Source organism: Hemiscyllium ocellatum, chromosome 3 (assembly GCF_020745735.1).
Source record: "Hemiscyllium ocellatum isolate sHemOce1 chromosome 3, sHemOce1.pat.X.cur, whole genome shotgun sequence".
NCBI lineage: Eukaryota > Metazoa > Chordata > Chondrichthyes > Orectolobiformes > Hemiscylliidae > Hemiscyllium > Hemiscyllium ocellatum.
In genome coordinates this window covers 45,992,258-46,014,156 of record NC_083403.1, presented here as the reverse complement: position 1 = coordinate 46,014,156, position 21,899 = coordinate 45,992,258, and the positions used below count along the sequence as shown (strand labels likewise).

Genomic DNA, 21,899 nt, shown 5'->3' with positions numbered 1-21,899 from the left:
CTGTTCACTATACCTCCAATGTTGGTGTCATCTGCAAACTTACTAACTATACCACTTATGCTCGCATCCAAATCATTTATATAAATGATGAAAAGTAGTGGAACCAGCACCGATCCTTGTGACACTCCACAGATCACAGGCCTCCAGTTTGAAAAACAACCCTCCACCACCATACTCTGTCTTCTACCTTCAAGCCAGTTCTGTATCCAAATGACTAGTTGTCCCTGTATTTCGTGAGATCTAACCTCGCTAACCAGTATCCCATGGGGAACCTTGTTGAATGCCTTACTCAAGTCCACATAGATCACATCTACTGCTCTGCCCTCATCAATCCTCTTTGTTACTTCTTCACAAAACTCAATCAAGTTCTGAAAAGGACAAACCAACAACCAGCTACATGTTGTGGTTAAGCTCTTCAAGTATCACTGCTGAAGGTTCCTTCCTGCTTATTAATGGCATGAGTTGCTCTGTGAGTTTACCAAATGTCCGGTCAAGTTTTGGGGCAGACAGCTATCACAAAAATACCCTACTCCAAGTCTAGATCCCTGATTTAAATATCTTAATCTTTGTTTGAAAATTTCTGCCACAGAATAAACACGATCACCAACTACCAAAGGCAAGGTTTGGTGCTCATAATGCACACTAAAATTAAATGCGGCGTCAATAATTTTCTCGGTCCCTGCCTTCCATTACAAAATCAGCTTGGACAGAAAATCAATGGAATACTTTACTTGAATGATTATTTTGAATAAATCTACAAACTCGTGATTTGTAACCATATTTATAGACTTGTTAAAATTAACATGGAAGGAAGGCATCACCTTATTTATCCTCCAATAGGGTATTGCCTCCACTCTCAATAATTCTATTGACTAACAAACCTAAATATATTATTTCCCTTCCAGTAATTGTCTTTATCCAGCAAGATTTATTCTCTGTAAGTAAATTGATTGTTTTATCCTTTGGCCCATGAATCATCCAGCTCTTACATAACTTGCTGCAAACCCTGTCCCACATCATGCAGAGGGCATGTTTTCATTATTACTATCGGAAAAGAGATTTAACTTTGAGATGGCTCTGCCTCATTCCTGTTGCCCAGATTGGGTTGTCGAGAGGAGATCAGCTCAGCTCGATGGCACGCTGCCCAGTGAATGTGAATGACTGATTACGTTTTTCAACTTAAACTAATGAAAAACCACCACAATCCTTCTTCCTATTTGGTTTATATTGACAGCAGAAAGCTACACGTGGTTCAGTGCTGAGTAACATTGATTTATATGATAATTGATATTGGAAATAAGACACCTCACTGGACATGGGAAGCAGAACACATGGTACCTAAAATTAAATTTCCATTTCCCAGCAACAACAAGATTTACATATTGACTTTAACATACCGCATACCGCAACAATATAAGCAAAACTTGACATGGGGCTATGTAGGAGATATTCAGCTGAATTTTACCGGCTCCAGGAGGCAGAGAAGGCCACGGTAATCGAGGGAACCATGTCCACGTCCTGACCACGTCCTGCCTTTGTGGAAAAGGTGGCAGTGACATGCCTTCTCGATCTGCTGCCCTCCTTGGGATTAAGGGACACCCATGGTGCTCTTAGGAAGAGCATACCAGGATTTTGGCTCAGCAACATTGAAGGAATGACTGGACCAGACAGTTTTAACCTCCTCCATTTGATGTAGACAATTTATTTGGATGAAAATGTTCCTCATTATGCTGATTCTTCAGCTACTACCAATAACCACACTATTATCATCCCAGGCTTTACAAGTGATGAGAAACTTAACTGGTCTAGATATATAAATACAATGGCTACAAGAGCAGGTCAGAGACAATGAAATCTACAGCAAGTAATTTACCTCCTGACTCTGCAGAACCTGTCCACCATCTGCAAGGCACAATTCAGGACTGTGATGGAAGCTTCAAGAAGCTTAACACCATCTAGAATGAAGCTTCAGGCATGATTGACACCACATCTCTCCCACCGACTCTCAGTAACAACAATATGTACTATTGTCAAGATGACCTGCAGAAATTCACCAAGGCTTCTTAGGCAGCACTTTCCAAACCCATGACCACTAACATCTAGTAAGACAAGGTACATGGGAAAATCACATCTGCAAGTTCGGCACTCAATCACTCCCCATCCTGACTTGGCAATATATCACCAGTGTCACTGGGTCAAAATTGTGGAACATTTTCCCTAAGGGCATTGTGGGTCTCTCTAAACCAAATAGACTGAAGCAGTTCAAGAAGGCAGTTCACCACACCTTCTGAAGGACAACTGAGGATAGACAATAAGTGTTAGAGAAACCAGCCAGAGAAACCCATATGCCATGAATGAATTCAAAAAACTTTGGAGAAGGGTTTTGAAAAGAGCATCCAGAGAGCCTGCCAGCAGGGCCTAGAGAACTAGGACTGTTAATTCTGGACCTTCAACTAACCCTCAGAGGAGAGTCTGCTCCAAATTTAACCAAACTACCCTTAAATTACCTTCTCTGGCTTTTTGTCAGCTCAGCATGACAGTTCCACATTAACTGACCTCACTAAGCAGTGAGCTGTGTTAATGCCATTGTTTCAGGGACAGCTTGTACATGATCTCCAATTATATTGAATAGGTGGTCAGCACTCTATTGTGATTAACCTTCTGTTATTAACATACACGCTGTTCAAAGCTTTTAGTACCATTTTAAAATCTGTGACATCCATCTCATGACAAACTTTCTCACAACAAGGGATCTGTCATGGGGAAATTGCTCGAACAAATTATTAAGAATGTCATACTAGGATAGTTGGAAAACCAAAATAGGATTGGGGAGGAAGTGATATCGTAGTGCTATCACTAGAATCGTATCCTAGAGATCCAAGCTAATCCTCTGGGAATTTGGGTTTGAATCCTACTGTGGCAGTTGGTGAATCTTGAGTTCAATAATAGTGACCACGGGCTGAATCTAACTTTTTTTTTGGCTAAGTGCGAGTTGCATTGAGATTTTTAAATGGATTCAGGCTGTGAGGCCTACCAGGTTTTTGTGCCATATCAAATGTGCCTAATTGACGACCTATCCTACCACTTTGGCATCCCTCACATCTAATTCTTTTCCCAGCTTCCCACACGCTGTTCATGGAACAACCTCCAAATTCATCGAATACATTTTTTTAGGGAGGGCTGTTCTTCTGTGAAATTATCTTCCTGAGAAAGTCAAGGCTGGACCTTGGATTATCTCCAGGGTGAATTAGATAGATTTTTCATCGATAAGGGAGTCAAGTGTTATGGTAAACAGACAGGAAATTGTGTTTGAGATGAGGACCAAATCAGCTGTGATCTTATAGAAGAAATAAATAATTTCAAAACATTAAAGTTGCTAAAGGGTATGACGGTAAACCTGGAATACGTCATTGAGATAAGTTGATCAACCATGAACATATTAATTAAGATGGATCTAATAGCCTACTCCTACTTCCACTACTATTATCTCTGTTTCTGTTGATCAGACTCAAAAGGTGAATAATCTACATCTGCTCCTAAATCTATGTTCCTTTGACAGATTAAGCCTCGCTTTCATCAAGAATGTTTTCTGAAGAATAGCAGGAGAGTTATTTGTGTTTTAAGTAACAAAGCTTTTCATTTCAATATTTAAATGATAACATGGATTAATGAGATGCTGCAATCATGTAACATCTCTTGTCATGGCTAGTAGCAGACAGTATATCAATACTATTTTTGTAGTCTATTTCTAATCCTTACAGAAGATTCTGAGCAAAAACCCATGCAGCTGGCATTTCGATATATCGTGAAAGAAATCCACTGATTTTTGGATAAGGTGAACATGTTTTTCTCCTTCTATTCAAGTGTCAGTGAGAAATTAAATTATGGTTTTTACAAAAACGCTTTTTTGTTTGCATTAAGAATCATTTCCAAATGCATGGATTGACACTATTTTGCACTGTCAGGCCCCGCAATACCTGTTGGAGTTGATGTGATGGTGGAAAGCCTGGACAGTATTTCTGAGGTGAATATGGTAAGTAATCAAAATGGGCTTCACTATTTACATTAAGATGGGCCTAAGACCAAAACAGGCAGCACTGTCTGATCATATATATTTATGTATGTATATACTGTTTAGATGAAATGCTATTGTCTAATTTCTCTTTCCTGTGTATTTTCTCTTCTGTCTTGACAAGACAATGTAAAACTTGGACTAAAAGAGAACATGACAAATAGGTTTCAGCCAATTGCTTTGAGATTTTGTGAGTGAGGACCTTTCCTCTAATATTTTGACCCTTCCTAGTCAGAGGGAATAATAGTGACATGATTAAGATCAGTAATGAGAGGACTGAAAATGGCTGTCAACTATTATGTGGGCTTTCATATTGTTGGAACTTCTGATTTTCTCATTTGAGTATTGTAAAAATTGTGAATGGCCTAAATGTACTGGCAATAATGCATAGTAAAAATTGTAGAAATTATCGGTTTATTTCATGAGAAACTGAATGTAAGATTGCTGTTTGTAGCTCAAACATTTTGATTAACTATTAGATTTCTAAAGCCTAAAATATTTTGGTTTTCAAAGTAATGATAAAATATTGTTTTGATGAGAATTGACTTTTCAAGTAGTCTGAAAAGTACTAGTGTAGCGCATGCCAAATATGATGTGGACAAATTGAATGAGTGGGCAAATGCAAGGCAGATGAAGTATCACGTGGATAAATGTAAAGTTATCCATTTTGGTAGCAAAAACAGGAAGGCAGATTATAATCTGATTAGTGATAGATTGGGAAATGCAGTGAGACCTGGGTGTTCTTATATACCAATTGCTGAAAGTAAACATTGCAGGTGCAAAAGGTAGTGAAGAAGGCAAATGAGATGTTGGCCTTTATAATGAAAGGATTCTATTAAAGGTGGAGGGAAGTTGTGGCAATTATACAGGACCTTGTTGAAACCGTACTTGGAGTATTGTGTGCAGATTTGGTCCCAGCTGAAGAAAGAGGGAGTGCAACAAAGGTTTACCAGACTGATTCCTGGGATAGTGTGGTGCTTCTTTTCATCAGAAATGTTGGTTGGGGGTGTGGGGAGTCAAGGGGGCTGAGAGATAAATGGGAAGGAGGCCGGGGGAAGATAGCTTGGAAGGCGATAGGTAGATGAAGGTATGGGGTGATGGTGATAGGTTGGAATGGAAGATGGAGCAGATAGGTGTGAAGGAGAATGCACAGGTAGGACAGTTCAAGAAGGTAGTGCTGAGTTGGAGGGTTGGATCTGGGATGAGGTGGGGGGAAGGGAAATAAGGAAACTGGTGAAATCCACCTGGATCTCATGTGGTTGGAGAGTCCCTAAGCGGATGATGAGCTGTTCTTCCTCCAGGCGTCGAGTGGCTAGCATTTAGTGGTAGAGGAGACCCAGGACTTGCATGACCTTGCTGGAGTGGGAGGGGCAGTTGAATGGTCAGCCACAGGTAGGGTTGTTTAGTAGGTGTGTCCCAGAGATGCTGTCTGAAACATTCCACAAGTTGGCGTCCTGTCTCCGCAGTGTAGAGGAGACCACATTGAGAGCAATGCATACAATAGATGAGGTGTTTGGAGATGCAGGAAAATCTCTGCTAGATGTAGAAGGATCTTTGGGGCCTTGTAAGGATGTGAGGAGGGAGGTGTGAGTGCAGAATTTTCATCTCTTGTGGTGACAATGGAAGGTGCCAGGAGTGGAGGGTGGGATGGTGGGGGCCAGGAATGGACCTAACGAGGGAGTTGGGGAGGGAATGGTGTCTGCGGAACACAGATAGGAGTGGGGAGAGAAATATATCTCTGGTGGTGGGGTCTGTAGGTGGCAGAAATGGCAGAGGATGATGTGTTCTATCCGGAGGTTAGTAGGATAGAAGGTGAGGGCCAGGGAATTCTATCCTTGTGATTGGAGGGGTGGAGTTCAAGGGCAGGGGTGCAGGAAGTGGAAAGGTTGTCCTGGAGGACATTGTTGAACACATGGGAGGGGAAATTTCAGTCCTTGAAGTAAGATACCATCTGGGATGTTCTGGAGTGGAATTGGTCCTCCTGGGAACAGATATGGTGGAGGTGGAGGAATTGGGATAGTGTTTTTACAGAAGGGGGTTTGGAAGAGGTGTAGTCCAGCTAGCTGTGGGAGTCGGTGTGTTTGAAGTAGGTGTCCACGTTGAGTTGGTTGCCGGAAATGGAGATGGAGAGTCCAGCAAGGGGAGGGAATTATCCGAGATGGTCCAGGCGAACTTGAAGTCAGGGTAGAAGGTGTTCATGAAGTTGATGAACTGTTCAACGTCCACGTGGGAATATGAGGTGGCGCCAATTCAGTTATCAATGTAGCAGAGGAAAAGGTGGGGAATGGTGCCTGTGTTTAGGCAGAAGGTGGACTGTTCCACATATCTGACAAAGACGCAGGCATAGCTGGGGCCCATGCAGGTGTCCATGGCTACTCCTTTGGTTTGAACGAATGGGCGGATTCGAAGGAGAAATTGTTGAGGGTGAGGTCCAATTCAGCCAATTTAATGTGTGTGTTGGTGGAAGGGCACTGGTTGGAATAAACAGAGGGCTTGGAGGCCTTCACCATGGCGGATGGACATGTACAAGGACTGAATGTCCATGGTGAAGATGAGGCATTGGGGCTGGGGAACCGAAACTCATGGAGGAGGTGGAGGCTGTGGGTGGTGTCCAGAATGTATGTGGGGGGTTCCTGGACCAAGGGGGACAGGACTGTGTCAAGGTATGCGGAGATCAGTTCGGTGGGGCAGGACCAGGTGGAGATGATGGGTTGACGGGGGCAGTCCTGCCCCACCGAACTTATCCCCACAAACCTGACTGTTCCAGTTGACCCATTGTCTCCACCTGCTACTGCCCCACTGATTATCTCTGCATCCTGCCCCACTGAACTTATCCTCACAAACCTGACTGCCATGGTCGACCCATTATTTCTGCCTCCTCCTGCCCTACCGAGCTTATCTCTGCATACCTTGACACTGTCTCCCTTGGTCCAGGATCTTCCCACATACATTTGGGACACCTCCTCCATGACTTTCAGTTCTCTGGCTCCCAATGCCTCATCTTCAATATGGACATTCAGTCCCAGGGCACGTCCATCCACCATGACAAAGGCCTCTAAGCCCTCCGTTTCTTCATTGCAGATGGACTTTAATTTAGATAAATGCGAGGTGCTGCATCTTGGGAAAGCAAATCTTAGCAGGACTTATACACTTAATGGTAAGGTCCTCAGGATTGTTGCTGAACAAAGAGACCTTGGAGTGCAGGTTCATAATTCCTTGAAAGTAGAGTCGCAGGTAGATAGGATAGTGAAAAAGGCCTTTGGTATGCTTTCCTTTATTGATCAGAGTATTGCGTACAGGAGTTGGGAGGTCATGTTGCGGCTGTACAGGGCATTGGTTCGGCCACTGTTGGAATATTGCGTGCAATTCTGGTCTCCTTCCTATCGGAAGGATGTTGTGAAACTTGAAAAGATTCAGAAAAGATTTACAAGGGTGTTGCCAGGGTTGGAGGATTTGAGCTATAGGGAGAGACTGAATAGGCTAGGGCATCGGAGGCTGAGGGGTGACCTTATAGAGGTTTATAAAATCATGCAGGGTATGGATAGGATAAGTAGACACAGCCTTTTCCCACAGATGAGGGAGTTCAGAACCAGAGGGCATAGGTTCAGGGTGACAGAGGAAAGATATAAAAAGGAGCGGAGGGGCAACCTTTTTACGTGGAGGGTGGTGAGTGAATTGAATGAGCTGCCAGAGGAAGTGGTGAGGCTAGTACAATTACAGCATTTAAAATGTATCTGGATGGGTTTATGAATAGGAAAGGTTTGGAGGGATATGGGCTGGGTACTGGCAGGTGGGACTAGATTGGGTTGGTATTGGGTTGGGATATCTGGTCAGCATGGATGAGTTGGACTGAAGGGTCTGTTTCTGTGCTGTACATCTCTATGACTCTAAGTTCATCTGGACCATCTTTGACACCTTCCTCCCCATCCTGGATCTCTTCATCTCCATTTCTGGCAACCAACTTACCACAGACATCTACTTCAAACCCACTGAATCCCATAGCTACCTGGACTATACCTTCTCCAATCTATGAAAAAAAATGCCATCCCTTACTCCCAATTCCTCCGCATCTGCTCCCAGGAGGACCAATTACACTCCAGAACATCACAGATAGCCTCTTACTTCAAGGACTGTAATTTCCCCTCCCTCATGATGGATGATGCCCATAGTGCATCTCCTCCACTTACCACATTTTTGCGTTTGAACTCCACCCCTCCAATTGCAACAAGGACAGCAGCCCCTGATCCTCACCTTCCACCCCACCAACCTCTGGAAACAATGCATCATCCTCCGCCATTTGCGCCACCCACAATCAGACCCCACCATCAGTGATATATTTCCCTCCCCTTCCCTATGTGCTATTGCACAGACCATTCCCTCTGCCCCCCACCAAGACAGCCTCCACTCCTATCACTTTCCTTTGCCAATGCAAGAGGTGAAAAACCTACGCTGACACCACCTCTTCTACCTCCATCCAAGGCCCCAAAGGAACGTTCCACATCTGGCAGAGATTTTCCTGCACCTCCACACACCTCAGCTACTGTGTCCATTCCTCTGAATATGGTCTCCTCTACATGGGGGATACAGGATGCTTACTTGCAGAATGTTTCATACAACATTTCCGGGATACATATACCAATCAACCCCATAGCCCTATGGAGGCCGAACCTTTCAACTCTCCCTCCCACTCTATGAAGGACATGCAAGTCCTGGGTTTCCTCCAGCACCAAATGCTAGCCACCCAACGCCCGGAGGAAGAACACCTCATCATCTGCCTTGGGACCCTCCAACCACACGGGATCAATGTGGATTTCACTAGTTTCCTGATCTTCCCTTCCCCCACCTCATCCCAGATCCAACCCTCCAACTCAGCACCACCCTCTTGAACTGTCCTACCTGTCCATTTTCCTTCCCACCTATCAGCTCCACCCTCCACTCTGATCTATCACCATCACCCCACAGCTTCATCTAACTATTGCATTCCCAGCTACCTTGTCCCAGCTCCCCCCTCAAATTTATCTCTCAGTCCCCTTGGTCTCCCCTCACATTCCTGATGATGATCCTATGATTGAAACTTCGATTCTGCTGCTTCTCGGATGCTGTCTGACCTGCTGTGCTTTTCCAGCACCAGACTTTTTGACTCTGCAGTCCTCATTTTCTACTGATTTCTGGGATAGCAGGACTGACAGACGGAGAGAGACTGGATTGGTTAGGACTATATTCACTGGAATTAAGAAGAGGGGAGATCTCATAGAAACTTATAAAATTCAAAAGGACTCAACAGGGTAAATTCAGGATGGATATGTCTGATGACCAAGAAGTACAGAATCAGGGTCACACTCTAAAGGTATGGGGTAGACCATTTAGGACTGAGATAAGAATAAATTTCTTCATCCAGAGAGTAGTGAGATTAGATTAGATTCTCTACAGTATGGAAACAGGCCCTTCAGCCCAACATGTCCACACCTACCCTCTGAAGAGTAACTCACCCAGACCCATTCCCCTACCCTATATTTACCCCTGACTAAAACACCTAACCTACACACCCCTGAACACTATGGACAATTTAGCATGGATAACTCACTTGACCCACACATCTTTTGGATTGTAGGAGGAAACCCATGCTGACACAGGGAGAATGTGTAAACTCCACCCAGACAGTCACCCGAGGCTGGAATCAAACCCTGGTCCCTGGCGCTGTGAGGCAGTAGTGCTAACCACTGAGCCACCGTGCCCCCCAGTGCTATTGGAGTAGAATCCCTACAGTGTGGAAACAGGCCCTTTGGCCCAACAAGTCCATACTGCCTCTCTGAAGAGTAACCCACCCAGACCCATTACCCTACCCTATTATCCTATATTTACTCCTGACTAATGCACCAATTCTACACATCCCTGAACACTGGGTAATTTAGGATGGCCAATTCACCTGACCTGCACAACTTTGGATTGTAAGAAGAAACTGGAGCACGTGGAGGAAACCCATAGGGAGAATGTGCAAACTCCAAACAGACAGTCACCTGAGGCCGGGTCCCTGGCATTGTGAGGCAGCGGTGCTAATCACTGAGCCACCGGAATTTTCTGCTAAAGAAAGTGGTTGAGGCCAAAACATTACATACTTTCAACAGAAGTTAGAAATAGTTTTTAGGCCTAAAGGAATCAAAGAGTACGGGGAGAAAGCAGGAACAGGATACTAAGTTGGATGAACAGCCATGATCATATTGAATGGCAAAGCAGGTTCGAAGGGCCAAATGGACTACTCCTGCTCCTATTTCCTGTCTTTACAAAAGCAGAGATTCGATCAGGGAGTTTCTTGGTCTATGTGTGTAAAACAATTTTAAAGACGGAAAGAAAAATATAGTCCTTGTGGTTTTACTCAGAAAAATCTAGCAAACTATTTTGAGGCATTGTGGCTATTCTGTACAGTAAAACATGGGCAGCCCTTGTGTCCACTGGAAAATCCCATAAACAGCATTAAGATGTACGACCAGTAAATGTTTTTTATGACCTTGGTTGCTGGGGGAATGTTGGTCTGGATGTAGGGATAAATCTCAGCTTTTGAAACAATGTCATGTGATCATTCGAATATACTTTGATCACCAAAGCAGATAGAATATTGTAATTTCTCAATCTCAGGAAGCACGGAATGGCAACCCTGGTTCTGGAGTGGGGCTTGAACTCCCACCCATCTTAAATAGAATCAAGAGTTATAATGACAAATGTAAACAAATCAATCACTCCTTTCTCAAACATGTGGCCTGTCTGTCACATTTCATATTTCATTTATAATCATCTCATGGTAACTTATGCACCATTAAGAACAAGGTTATTTCTGGAAGTAAAGTGATCAATATCAAAAGATATTCAGTTGTCTTTTCTATTTTGAGATTTACTTTTAGACTATGATCAGAGGCAAGCTCATGCAGATGTGAGGTCTCCAACATTAATGATTTCTGGACAGTTAAAAGAAGTATCTATGTGTAGTAAACGTTGTCTACTCTTCAATGGTAGGAGAAGTGCATTATTCTGAATGTCAATGTCTGTGGTGAGGGAGACGGCTTCAATCTCATTATCACGGTCACTGAGTGAGAAACACAAGTTGCCAACTGTCTCTTTTTCCATTCCACCAACTTGTGGTACATGTAGTAGTGACATTACTATGCACTCCTAGACCAAATGTCACCCTAAAACACAGTGTGAGTAATCTATGGAAGGAAATAAAGATTGGTTCTCACAGAAAGGAATCTACCCGGTCTGTGCAGGAAATAAAATCGGGGTAGTAGGAGCAGGCGCTACATTTAAGATAACTAAACGTCGAGATAGTTTTAATACAATTTATCATGAGCACTGCAATTTTCAAAAATAATTCTCAACATTCAAAAGAGTCATGAGCTTGTTTTAAAACGAAAGGTCTAATTGAAAGATGAGTCCCACAGAATAGGGCAGTGCATGGATTATAAAAAGTAGCACTGGGATTGGGAAAACTAAGATATGATGTTAAACTTAGTTTGTAAAAACCTGTGGGTGGTAAGGTTAAATGCACTTAATTAATGTATCATGTGATGGTGGTTAAGGCAAGACATTCAATGTGATCTTATTTTTGTTGGAACATCCAAAGTATTGCTGATCTATTACAAGATCATCAGATCATTCTAATTTGGACCCATTTCACTGATGCTGCATACCATTTGAGAATTTGAGAATTCAGTGGGTGATTATTGAATTGTTGTGTTTTCTGCAGGATTTCACAATGACTCTGTATTTGCGCAACTACTGGAAAGATGAGCGACTTTCATTTCCCAGTTCCACAAACAAAAGTATGACATTTGATGGAAGGCTTGTCAAAAAGATTTGGGCACCAGATGTGTTTTTCGTTCACTCAAAGCAATCGTTTATCCATGACACAACCACAGATAATATAATGCTACGCATCTTTCCTGACGGAAGTGTGCTATATAGTATAAGGTAAGTGTAGGTCCTGACGTTGCATTTCTTCTCCAGAAATTCTATTGGGAATTCTACCACATCACAGTAACCCCTCTTACGTTTTTAATTTCCCATACTAACCCTACAAAAGAAATAAGAGTGGGAATAAGCCATTTAGCCATTCAAGCCTGTTATTCAACAAAATCATTGCTGATCTGCCCCAACTGTCAAATGCTCTTTCCTGCCAATGCCTCATAGCCCTCAACTCCTTGATACTTCAGAAAAACTATTTACATCCTTTTTAAATACTTTTAGTGATCTAGCCTCCGCCACACTGAAGTAGAGAATTACAGACATTCATTCCCCCCAGCAGAATACATTGCTTTGCAACCCACTTTTAAATAATTGTCCCCTAAAAATAAAGTGCAGCACGGTGACTCAGTGGTTAGCCCTGCTGCCTCACAGCACTAGGGACCCAGGTACAATACCAGCCTCGGGTGACTGTCTGTGTGGAGTTTGCACATTCTCCCTGTGTCTGCGTGGGTTTCCTCCGGGTGCTCCGGTTTCCTCCCACAGTCCAAAAATGTACAGGTTAGGTGAATTGGCCATGCTAGATTGCCCATTGTGTTCGGTGTATTAGTCAGGGCTAAATGTAGAGAAATGAGGCTGGGTGGGTTACTCTCCAGACAGTCAGTGTGGACTTGTTGGGCTGAAGAGCCTGTTTCCACACTGTGGGAATTGAATCTAAACTTAGTCTGTAACTCATTAGTGGAAACGTCTTCTCAACATCTAATCTGTCTAAGCCCCCTCAGAATCTTGGGAGCATTGCACAAGAAGATTTCTTTTGTGTCCATGAATTTATCAACCCAAGAGAACAAGCTGACTTTTAAAATGAATTCTCCTGGTTTCCTGAAAATAATTAAAATCTCCTTGGATGTGATGGTTCACTGGGTGCAGCAAATACTGGGAAATCAGAGTGGGTTAGACTGTTTCCCTTATTAAGAAAAACCCATGTGAAATTCTGAAATAAAAGCAGCAAACCCTGATAAAGGGTCACTGGACTCAAAGAGTTAATTCCCCCCGTAGATGCTGCCAAATCTGCTGGGTTTCTCCAGCACCTTCTGTTTTTATTACAGATTTCCAGCATTCCCAGTTATTTGTGTTTATTTCCATGTGATAATTGTGACCAGTTTCTAGATCAGAGTCCTTCAGGACTAGATGAAGGGCTTTTGCCCGAAACGTCGATTTTCCTGCTCCTGGGATGCTGCCTGAACTGCTGTGCTTTTCCAGCACCACTCTGATCTAGAAACTGGTTTCCAGCATCTGCAGTCCTTGTTTTTACCTCATTAACTGTGACCAGATAATCCAAAGCTGTTGGGCACAAGACCAGGAAACCCTCTCTAGGAATGGTTTCCTGTTTAGGAGGCAGATACTTTAATCTTCAGGCAATCACTCAGACAGTCTTAAGAATGATGGCACTGGAAATGAAATAAAAGGTCTAATCGCTTCCACTTGGCAGGCATAAGGAGATCAGATCAGAACATTGTATCAGTTTTTACTCTACAGTAATATTTGACAGGGCTGTATTCAATGACAGGTACAAAACAAATTATAAATCATCTCTTATACTTATAGGGTTACAGTAACAGCTATGTGCAACATGGACTTCAGCTGCTTTCCTCTTGACACACAGACCTGCTCCCTGGAGATAGAGAGCTGTAAGTCATCGAAACAATGCATTTGGTCAGCTATGTGTATTCTCATTGCACTCCAGCCACACAGTCATTCCAGATTGTAGACGAGCTGCTCTGTTGACAGGATATGTTTTTAAACAACATCACGCTCTCATACTTCATTATTCATGAGATGGAATATAAAACTCAACTAAACTGACAGGATTTCTCCCCACACAGCATGATTGATTAGAAAAGATCAATCAAAATGGATTTCCATCAGCAAACCAATATTTTGCGTGGAGGTGGACAGTTTATTGAGAATTTATTACAAAATTACCATGTAATTATTTTATTGAATTGTCAATCAGAATGAAAAAGTTAGCAAGGGCGGGATTTTCAGTCCAAGCTGGGTCTGGATATGAAGATGGGCCAGTGATGAATTTAGTGCCTTGAGTCTGTGCACTAGTTCCTAACTCTATCCCACTTATAAGCGGTCTGCTGCTTTTGAATCAGAAACAGATAGGAGCCTCTACAGAAAGGAGAATAGGGAAGTGGTGCAAGGCACATCATAGGTGTTTTCAAGGTGAGAGTCCATCTCTTTCTGTTTAAAAGGGGACAGAATCTCAGTAAGGAATGGCACAATGTAAATAAAAAGAAAGAACAATAGAGTCCAATAAGCTTAAAGCACCTTGGACTCTTGGCCCAATGGGGTGAGTCAGGCCTTAATAAGCATCACTTATACTCCCATGTCTAACTGTGTGTTTTGCCTTTTAACAGCCCACCTCCTGCTTGTCCCAGCATTGAGGCTGCTGCTGCACCTTCTCCTATAACTTATCCTTCATGCAGCCATGATGCAAAAAAATCTCCCAATTATAACCTGCAAAATTTTAATTACTGTGAGTAAAGCGTAGAAATAAAAAGTCAAGCAATTTCCAAACTTAATAATGAGTTGGAAATGCATTAAATCCAAAAGAACTCAAACCATACAAAGGCTTCTTTAAATAACGTGGAAAGTCAGTGCCTGAGGTCAAACCCATGGCAAAATTTCAAGTCCTAATTGCATCATAGCATTCTGACTGATACGGCATTCACAGGACACCTGCCTGTTTATGGCAGGTAGCTCAGCCCCATAAATGAAGACTGCAGTTGAAATGGTAGTCAGCACAATTAAAGTGAAGAGGATGTGGCAAATCAGGTTGATCTATCCTAAAACTTTCCCAACCCCATTCCTGCCAAATAGGGTGGTTTAAAATCCATCTCAATATACAAATACAGTGGTGTCAATCTGTCTGTATAATGTATGTACATTCTGTCACAACCTTGCTGGATGGTTACTTTTGTAAAACATCTCAAGATCAAAATTAATCCAAACAAGCAATCTATCTTTTTGATTGAATACTTGGAACCTAAAATGGAGGTGCTCTGCTGGTAGGTGAAGGGGCTTCTGCACCAAAGTGTATGATCATTGAGCACATCGCAGCAGCTTTTGAATTTCAAATGATTGGTGATTTTGTATCTAAAATTAACACTACAGTATAATTTGTTCACTAGACACTGAGTTCTTGATATCCACTTTTAATCTGTCACAATTAAACACTGGGTTAGTATTTCTTTCATGGCAGATGCTTACACTGAAGATGACCTTATGCTGTATTGGAAGGGTGATAAAGATGCATTGAAGACAGATGAGAAAGTCTCTTTGTCTCAGTTCCTTATCCAGAGATTTCACACTACCTCCAAACTGGCTTTCTACAGTAGTACAGGTGAGTGTTCACAAGTGACTGGAGAACTGAAATCTGATCCAGTTTATTTGGTAACCCAACAGAGGGATTATAAAATAGCTGAACAACTGGACGGCTCAACTGTATCTATCTCTGTTGTTGCTCCTTCTTCATGGGGCATTTCCTTACTTCCTTTCAGGAGGCTTTGTGATGACTTTCCTGAAGTCAGTATCCCACTAAGTAGAGAATCACAAATGGAAATCTACACTTAACCTTACCATGACACTGTCAAGTCACAGTGCTGTGGGAAATTCTGCTGCTGAAAGAAAAATATTAATACTGCATTTAGACAAAAAAGTAGCTGAACATGGAATTATACTTGGCTAATGTAGAGTACAGAAGTAAAATTTGATCAGTCATTGGATGGAACTTAGTTAGGGAATGGATGTTAAATGGGTAAGTAAAATGGCCTACAATTAGACAAACTTCTGTGGATAATTGAATTGAATTGAATTGAATTTATTGTCACGTGTACTGAGGCACAGTGAAAAGCTTTGTTTTGCAAGCAATACAGGCAGATCACAGAGTTAAGTAGCATAGATAACTAAATAATAGATAAATAGAGGCAATAACAAAAACACAGGTACAGGCAAATGTTAAGGGTTTTTGACTCCATTCAATATTCCAACAACAGTACTGTAGAAACTGTTTCAAAACCGGCTGGTGCATGTGTTGAGGCCTTTGTACCTTCTCCCCGAGGGTAGAGGTTGTAGAAAAACATTGCCAGGGTGGGATGGATCTTTGAGAATGCTGGCAGCATGGTAGATGGATTCTATAGATGGGAGGTTGGCCTTTGTGATTGTCTAGGCCGAGATCACCACTCTCTGTAACCGTCTCTGATAAAAGTGAATCTGAGAACCAAGAAGTTTTAACCAAATATATCATCTTTACTGTGGTTGGTGAACTACCTCTCAAAGCAAAAGCACTGTATTCAAGATTCTTATGTAAAATCATGGAAAGTATTTTCCATTCAACTGCACCTTTATGATGTGTGAGGTGATAGAAAAATCCTACTTTCACAAGGGGATTCATTTAGAGTAAGCTTGTGCATAAATTAGGAATAAAATTGTTCTTATTATGAAAGACAGTTAGAGAAACTCAGTGCAGCTGGAATTTCTGTAGGTAGTCATCTTCTATTCTGACATGTTCATTGAGGATTAATGATGGGATCCAAAACAATTGATTTTCATTGTTAATGAAACTTCTCTGAATTAAGTGCATTAACAGAACAATACATTTGCCCATGAAATAATTTGTAGTTCATTAACTGCGTCAAATAAGTTATATGGTTGAACATCAGAGCTGTAAAGTTTTGGGGTTTTCCCAGTCTCCTCCTACAATGTTGGCAAAAGACCAACAAAATGTGCAGTACTTTTTATCAGGCTGAATATTTTCTATTTGAATGGACATGACTTTTTAATGATTATTTATTTTAACCCAAATTATCACTATCTATTTAAAAAGCTACTCACTTTGTGAAATTAATATTTGCATGGAAGCTGTATTAACAAATTCAGCTGGCTTATTAGAACTCAAGACTTATTCTTAAAAGGTTGACACCAGATCGACGTGTTTGATCTGGGGAATTCATTGCCAGAATACTTTTCCTAATCCCCATTATAAAGATATGATGCATTGTTGAACATTTTAAATATTATGGTCGTAATAGAGATTTGGTTTGATCTTAAATGGACCTTTGAACCAAAGTTAATGAACTAAAATTAATTACTCTGTGACAGCCTTTAGCTTGTTCATTTCTCAGGAAAATGCCTTGACCAATCAATCACCCTCTTTGGTTTAAAATTTAAAAAAGGTTTGACAGTTAACTGTCAATCACCATTAATGTATGCATTCTCTATGGCAAGGAGAAAGTGAGGACTGCAGATGCTGGAGATCAGAGCTGAAAATGTGTTGCTGGAAAAGCGCAGCAGGTCAGGCAGCATCCAAGGAGCAGGAGAATCAATGTTTCGGGCATGAGCCTTTCTTCAGGATTTTGGGCAGGAGGTAGAAATGGGCGGTGTGGGGTTGTGGGACTATGAGGTTTGAGGTGGTGGATGGGAGATCCCCTGAGGTGATGATGTTACGGATGGTCTGGGAGATGATGGTTTGGTGGTGGGAGGTGGAGTCATGGTCAAGGGGGCAGTAGGAGGAGGTGTCCGCAAACTGGCGTTTAGCCTCAGTGGTATAAAGATCGGTGCGCCAAACTACTGCCGTGCCTCCCTTGTCTGCCGGTTTGATCGTGAGGTTGGGGTTGGAATGGAGGGAGTGGAGGGCTGCACGTTCCGAGGGTGAGAGGTTGGAGTGGGTGAGAGGGATGGACAGGTTGAGGCGGTTAATGTCGAGGCGGCAGTTGGCTATGAAGAGACCGAGGGCGGGTAAGAAGCCAGCACGGGGTGTGTTAGAGGCGGGAGAAGGGGTCGTCAGAGGGTGGGCGGGAGTCCTGGTTGAAGAAGTAGGCACGGAGGCGAAGGCGGCGGAAGAATTGTTCGCTGTCTTGCCGCGTGTTGAACTCGTTAATCCGAGGGCGTAGGGAAATGAAGGTGAGGCCTCTGCTGAGGGCTGATCTTTCATCCTTAGAGAGGGGTAGTTCCGGAGGGATAGTGAAAACACGGAAGGGCTGGGATCTGGTGTTGGGGCTGGAGCTGGGAGTGGGGGCGGGGTTAGGCGTGGGGGTGGGAATGGGGCGGGGAGGGGTTTGGCGTGGGGATGGGGTTAGGCATGGTGACGGAGATCAGCGTGGGGGCGGGGTTAGGCATGGTGACGGAGATCGGCGTGGGGGCAGAGTCGCATGCCGCATGGTCGTTGTGCAGGTGAGTGATGTCACTGGGGGGTGGAAGTGGCTGTGGCGATGGCAGAAACGGTGTTGTTCCCAATAGCCAGGGACCCCGCGGGGGCCGCGAATCTATCGGCAATGGTTTTCCTGGCGATTGTGGAGGTGGTAGTCTGGGCGGCCGCCGCGAACCATCACGTCACTTCCACCCCCACCGACCTTGCAGCCTCCACGATTGCTGCCCAGACAACCGCCTCCACGATCGCCAGGAAGACCATCGCCGATAGATTCGCGGCCTCCGCGGGGTCCATGGCTATCAGGAACAACACCGTTTCTGCCGTTGCCACAGTCACTTCCGCCCCCAGTGACATCACTCACCTGCACAATGACCACGCCCCATGTGTCTCCACCCCCACGCCGATCTCCATCACATGCTTAACCCCGCCCCCACACCATTTTCTGTCATCACGCCTAACCCCGCCCCCACGCCGATCTCCGTCCCCGCCCCGATTCCCACACCCACACCTAACCCCGTCCTCACTCCCAGCTCCAGCCCCACACCAGGTCCTAGCCCCCAGCCCTGCCGTGTTTTCACCATCCCTCCAGAACTACTCCTCTCTGAGGATGAAAGATCAGTCCTCAGCAGAAGCTTCACCTTCATTCCCCTATGCTCTCAGTTTAATGAGTTCAACACGCGGCGAGACATTGAACAATTCTTCAGCCGCCTTCACCTCCATGCCTACTTTTACAACCAAGACTCCCGCCCACCCTCTGACGACCCCTTCTCCCGCCTCCAACACACCCCATCCACCTGGACACCCCGTGCTGGCCTCTTACCCGCCCTCGATCTTTTCATAACCAACTGCCGCCACGACATTAACCGCCTCAACCTGTCCATCCCTCTCACCCACTCCAACCTCTCACCCTCGGAACGTGCAGCCCTCCACTTTCTCTGTTCCAACCCCAACCTCACTATCAAACCGGCAGACAAGGGAGGCACGGTAGTAGTTTGGCGCACTGACCTTTATACCACGCCAGCTTGCGGACACCTCCTCCTACTGCCCCCTTGGCCATGACCCCACCTCCCACCACCAAATCATCATCTCCCAGACCATCCATAACCTCATCACCTCAGAGGATCTTCCATCCACTGCCACCAATCTCATAGTCCCACAACCCCACACCGTCCGTTTCTAATACCTGCCCAAAATTCACAAACCTGACTACCCTGGCTGACCCATTGTCTTTTGCCTGCTCCTGCCCCACCAAACTCATCTCTGCATACCTCGATGTGGTCCTGTTCCCCCTTAGTCCAAGAACTCCCCACCTACGTTCGGGACACCACCCACGCCCTCCACCTCCTTCATGATTTTCGGCTTCCCCGGTCCCCAGCGCCTTATCTTCACCATGGACATCCAGTCCCTGTACACCTCCATCCCCCATCACGAAGGACTCAAAGTCCTCCGCTTCTTCCTTTCCCGCCGTACCAACCAGTACCCTTCCACTGACACCCTCCTTCAACTGGTCCTCACCCTGAACAACTTCTCTTTCCAATCCTCCCACTTCCTCCAAACCAAAGGAGTTGCCATGGGCACCCACATGGGCCGTACCTATGCCTGCCTCTTCATAAGATATGTGGAACAGTCCATCTTCCGCAGCTACACTGGCACCACCCCCCACCTTTTCCTTCATTACATCGATGACTCATGCTCCCACGAGTTGGTTGAACAGTTCATGCACTCTATCAACACCTTCAACCGTGACCTCAAATTTTCCTGGACCATCTCAGACTCCTCCCTCCCCTTCCTAGACACCTCCATTTCTATCTCGGGTGACCGACTCAACAAAGACATTTACTATAAACCAACCGACTCCCACAGCTACCTAGATTACACCACCTCCCACCCTGCCCCCTGTAAAAATGCCATCCCATATTCCCAATTCCTTCGACTCCGCCGCATCTGCTCCCAGGAGGGCCAGTTCCAATACCGAACAACCCAGATGGCCTCCTTCTTCAAAGACCGCAACTCCCCCCCAGATGTGATCGACGATGCTCTCCACCGCATCTCCTTCACTTCCCACTCCTCTGCCCGGAGCCCCGCCCCTCCAATCATCACCAGGACAGAACCCCACTGGTCCTCACCTACCACTCCATCAACCTCCATATACATCGTACCATCTGTCATCATTTCCGCCACCTCCAAATGGACCCCACCACCAGGGATATATTTCCCTCCCCTCCCCTATCAGCGTTCTGAATAAATCATTCCCTCTGTGACTTCCTCGTAGGTCCACACCCCCCACCAACCCAACCTCCACTCCTGGCACCTTCCCCTGCAACCACAAGAAATGCAAAACATGCGCCCACACCCTCCCCCCTTACTTCCCTCCAAGGCCCCAAGGGATCCTTCCATATCCACCACAAGTTCACCTGCACCTCCACACACATCATTTACTGCATCCGTTGTACCCGATGTGGCCTCCTCTATATTGGAGAGACAGGCCACCTACTTGCGGAACGTTTCAGAGAACACCTCTGGGACACCCGGACCAACCAACCCAACCACCCCATGGCTCAACACTTCAACACCCCTCCCAATCCACCAAGGACATACAGGTCCTTGGACTCCTCCATCGCCAGACCGTAGCAACACGACGACTGGAGGAAGAGCGCCTCATCTTCCGCCTATGAACCTTCCAACCACAAGGGATGAACTCAGATTTCTCCAGTTTCCTCATTTCGCCTCCCCCCACCTTGTCTCAGTCTCAACCCTCGAACTCAGCACCGCCCTCCTAACCTGCAATCTTCTTCCTGACCTCTCCACCCCCACCCCACTCCGGCCTATCACCCTCACCTTAACCTCCTTCCATCTATCGCATTTACAACACCCCTCTCCCAAGTCCCTCCTCCCTACCTTTTATCTTAGCCTGCTTGGCACACTTTCCTCATTCCCGAAGAAGGGCTCATGCCCGAAATGTCGATTCGCCTGCTCCTTGAATGCTGCTTGACCTGCTGTGCTTTTCCAGCAGCACATTTTCATTCTCTATGGCAACACTTCTTCCTATCAGAATCCAGTTCCCAACACTGTCTTCTCATGCAATACACAGAGGAACCTCGGTCATCCGAATACGAATTATCCGAAAATTGTATTACCCGAAGGAGATCTTGAGGTCTCGATAGAAACATTATATCAAAAAATGTATTTCCAACAGTGATCGTGTCTTTTGTTTACTGTGAATAAACAGGCACTGTCTCCAAATGACTGACCTCCTGCCCTCTCTCTCTCCCCACATTTTCCCTGGAGTTCTACACAGGGGTGTACCCTAAACCTGTCCCCCCAACTTCTCTAGATAATCTGACCAATATTGTCCTGTAGAGGGCAGAGGTGGAACCGATCAAACGGTTGCAGTAAGAAGGGGTGTGTGTGTGTGTATCTGCAGTCTTATTGTTGGTGTCCAGTCTGGCTGCCTTGGAGAGGGGCGGGAGCAGTGATGGGGGATTGGGGGGGTGGGGGTCACGGGTGGGAGGCAGTGTTGGACGGGATTGGGGGCAGGGGGTGGCATTGGACAGGGTTGGGGGTGGGGACGGCGTAGGATGGGGTTGGGGGGGTGGTGTTGGATGGGGTTGGGGCCGGGGGGACTGTGTTGGAGGTGGGGTCTCGCGCACCGTGTCCTGC

General features: G+C 44.9%; 1 protein-coding gene across 1 annotated transcript in view; it reads left to right on the top strand.

Moving 5' to 3' along the window:
- LOC132837247 (gamma-aminobutyric acid receptor subunit rho-2-like) overlaps positions 1-21,899 on the top strand; it is a 65,650-nt gene that overhangs the window by 26,120 nt on the left and 17,631 nt on the right. Inside the window, exons 3-6 of the mRNA XM_060856954.1 lie at positions 3,966-4,033; positions 11,811-12,034; positions 13,631-13,713; positions 15,294-15,434. Coding sequence (XP_060712937.1) covers positions 3,966-4,033; positions 11,811-12,034; positions 13,631-13,713; positions 15,294-15,434 — 516 coding nt within the window. The remainder of the gene's footprint in view (positions 1-3,965; positions 4,034-11,810; positions 12,035-13,630; positions 13,714-15,293; positions 15,435-21,899) is intronic.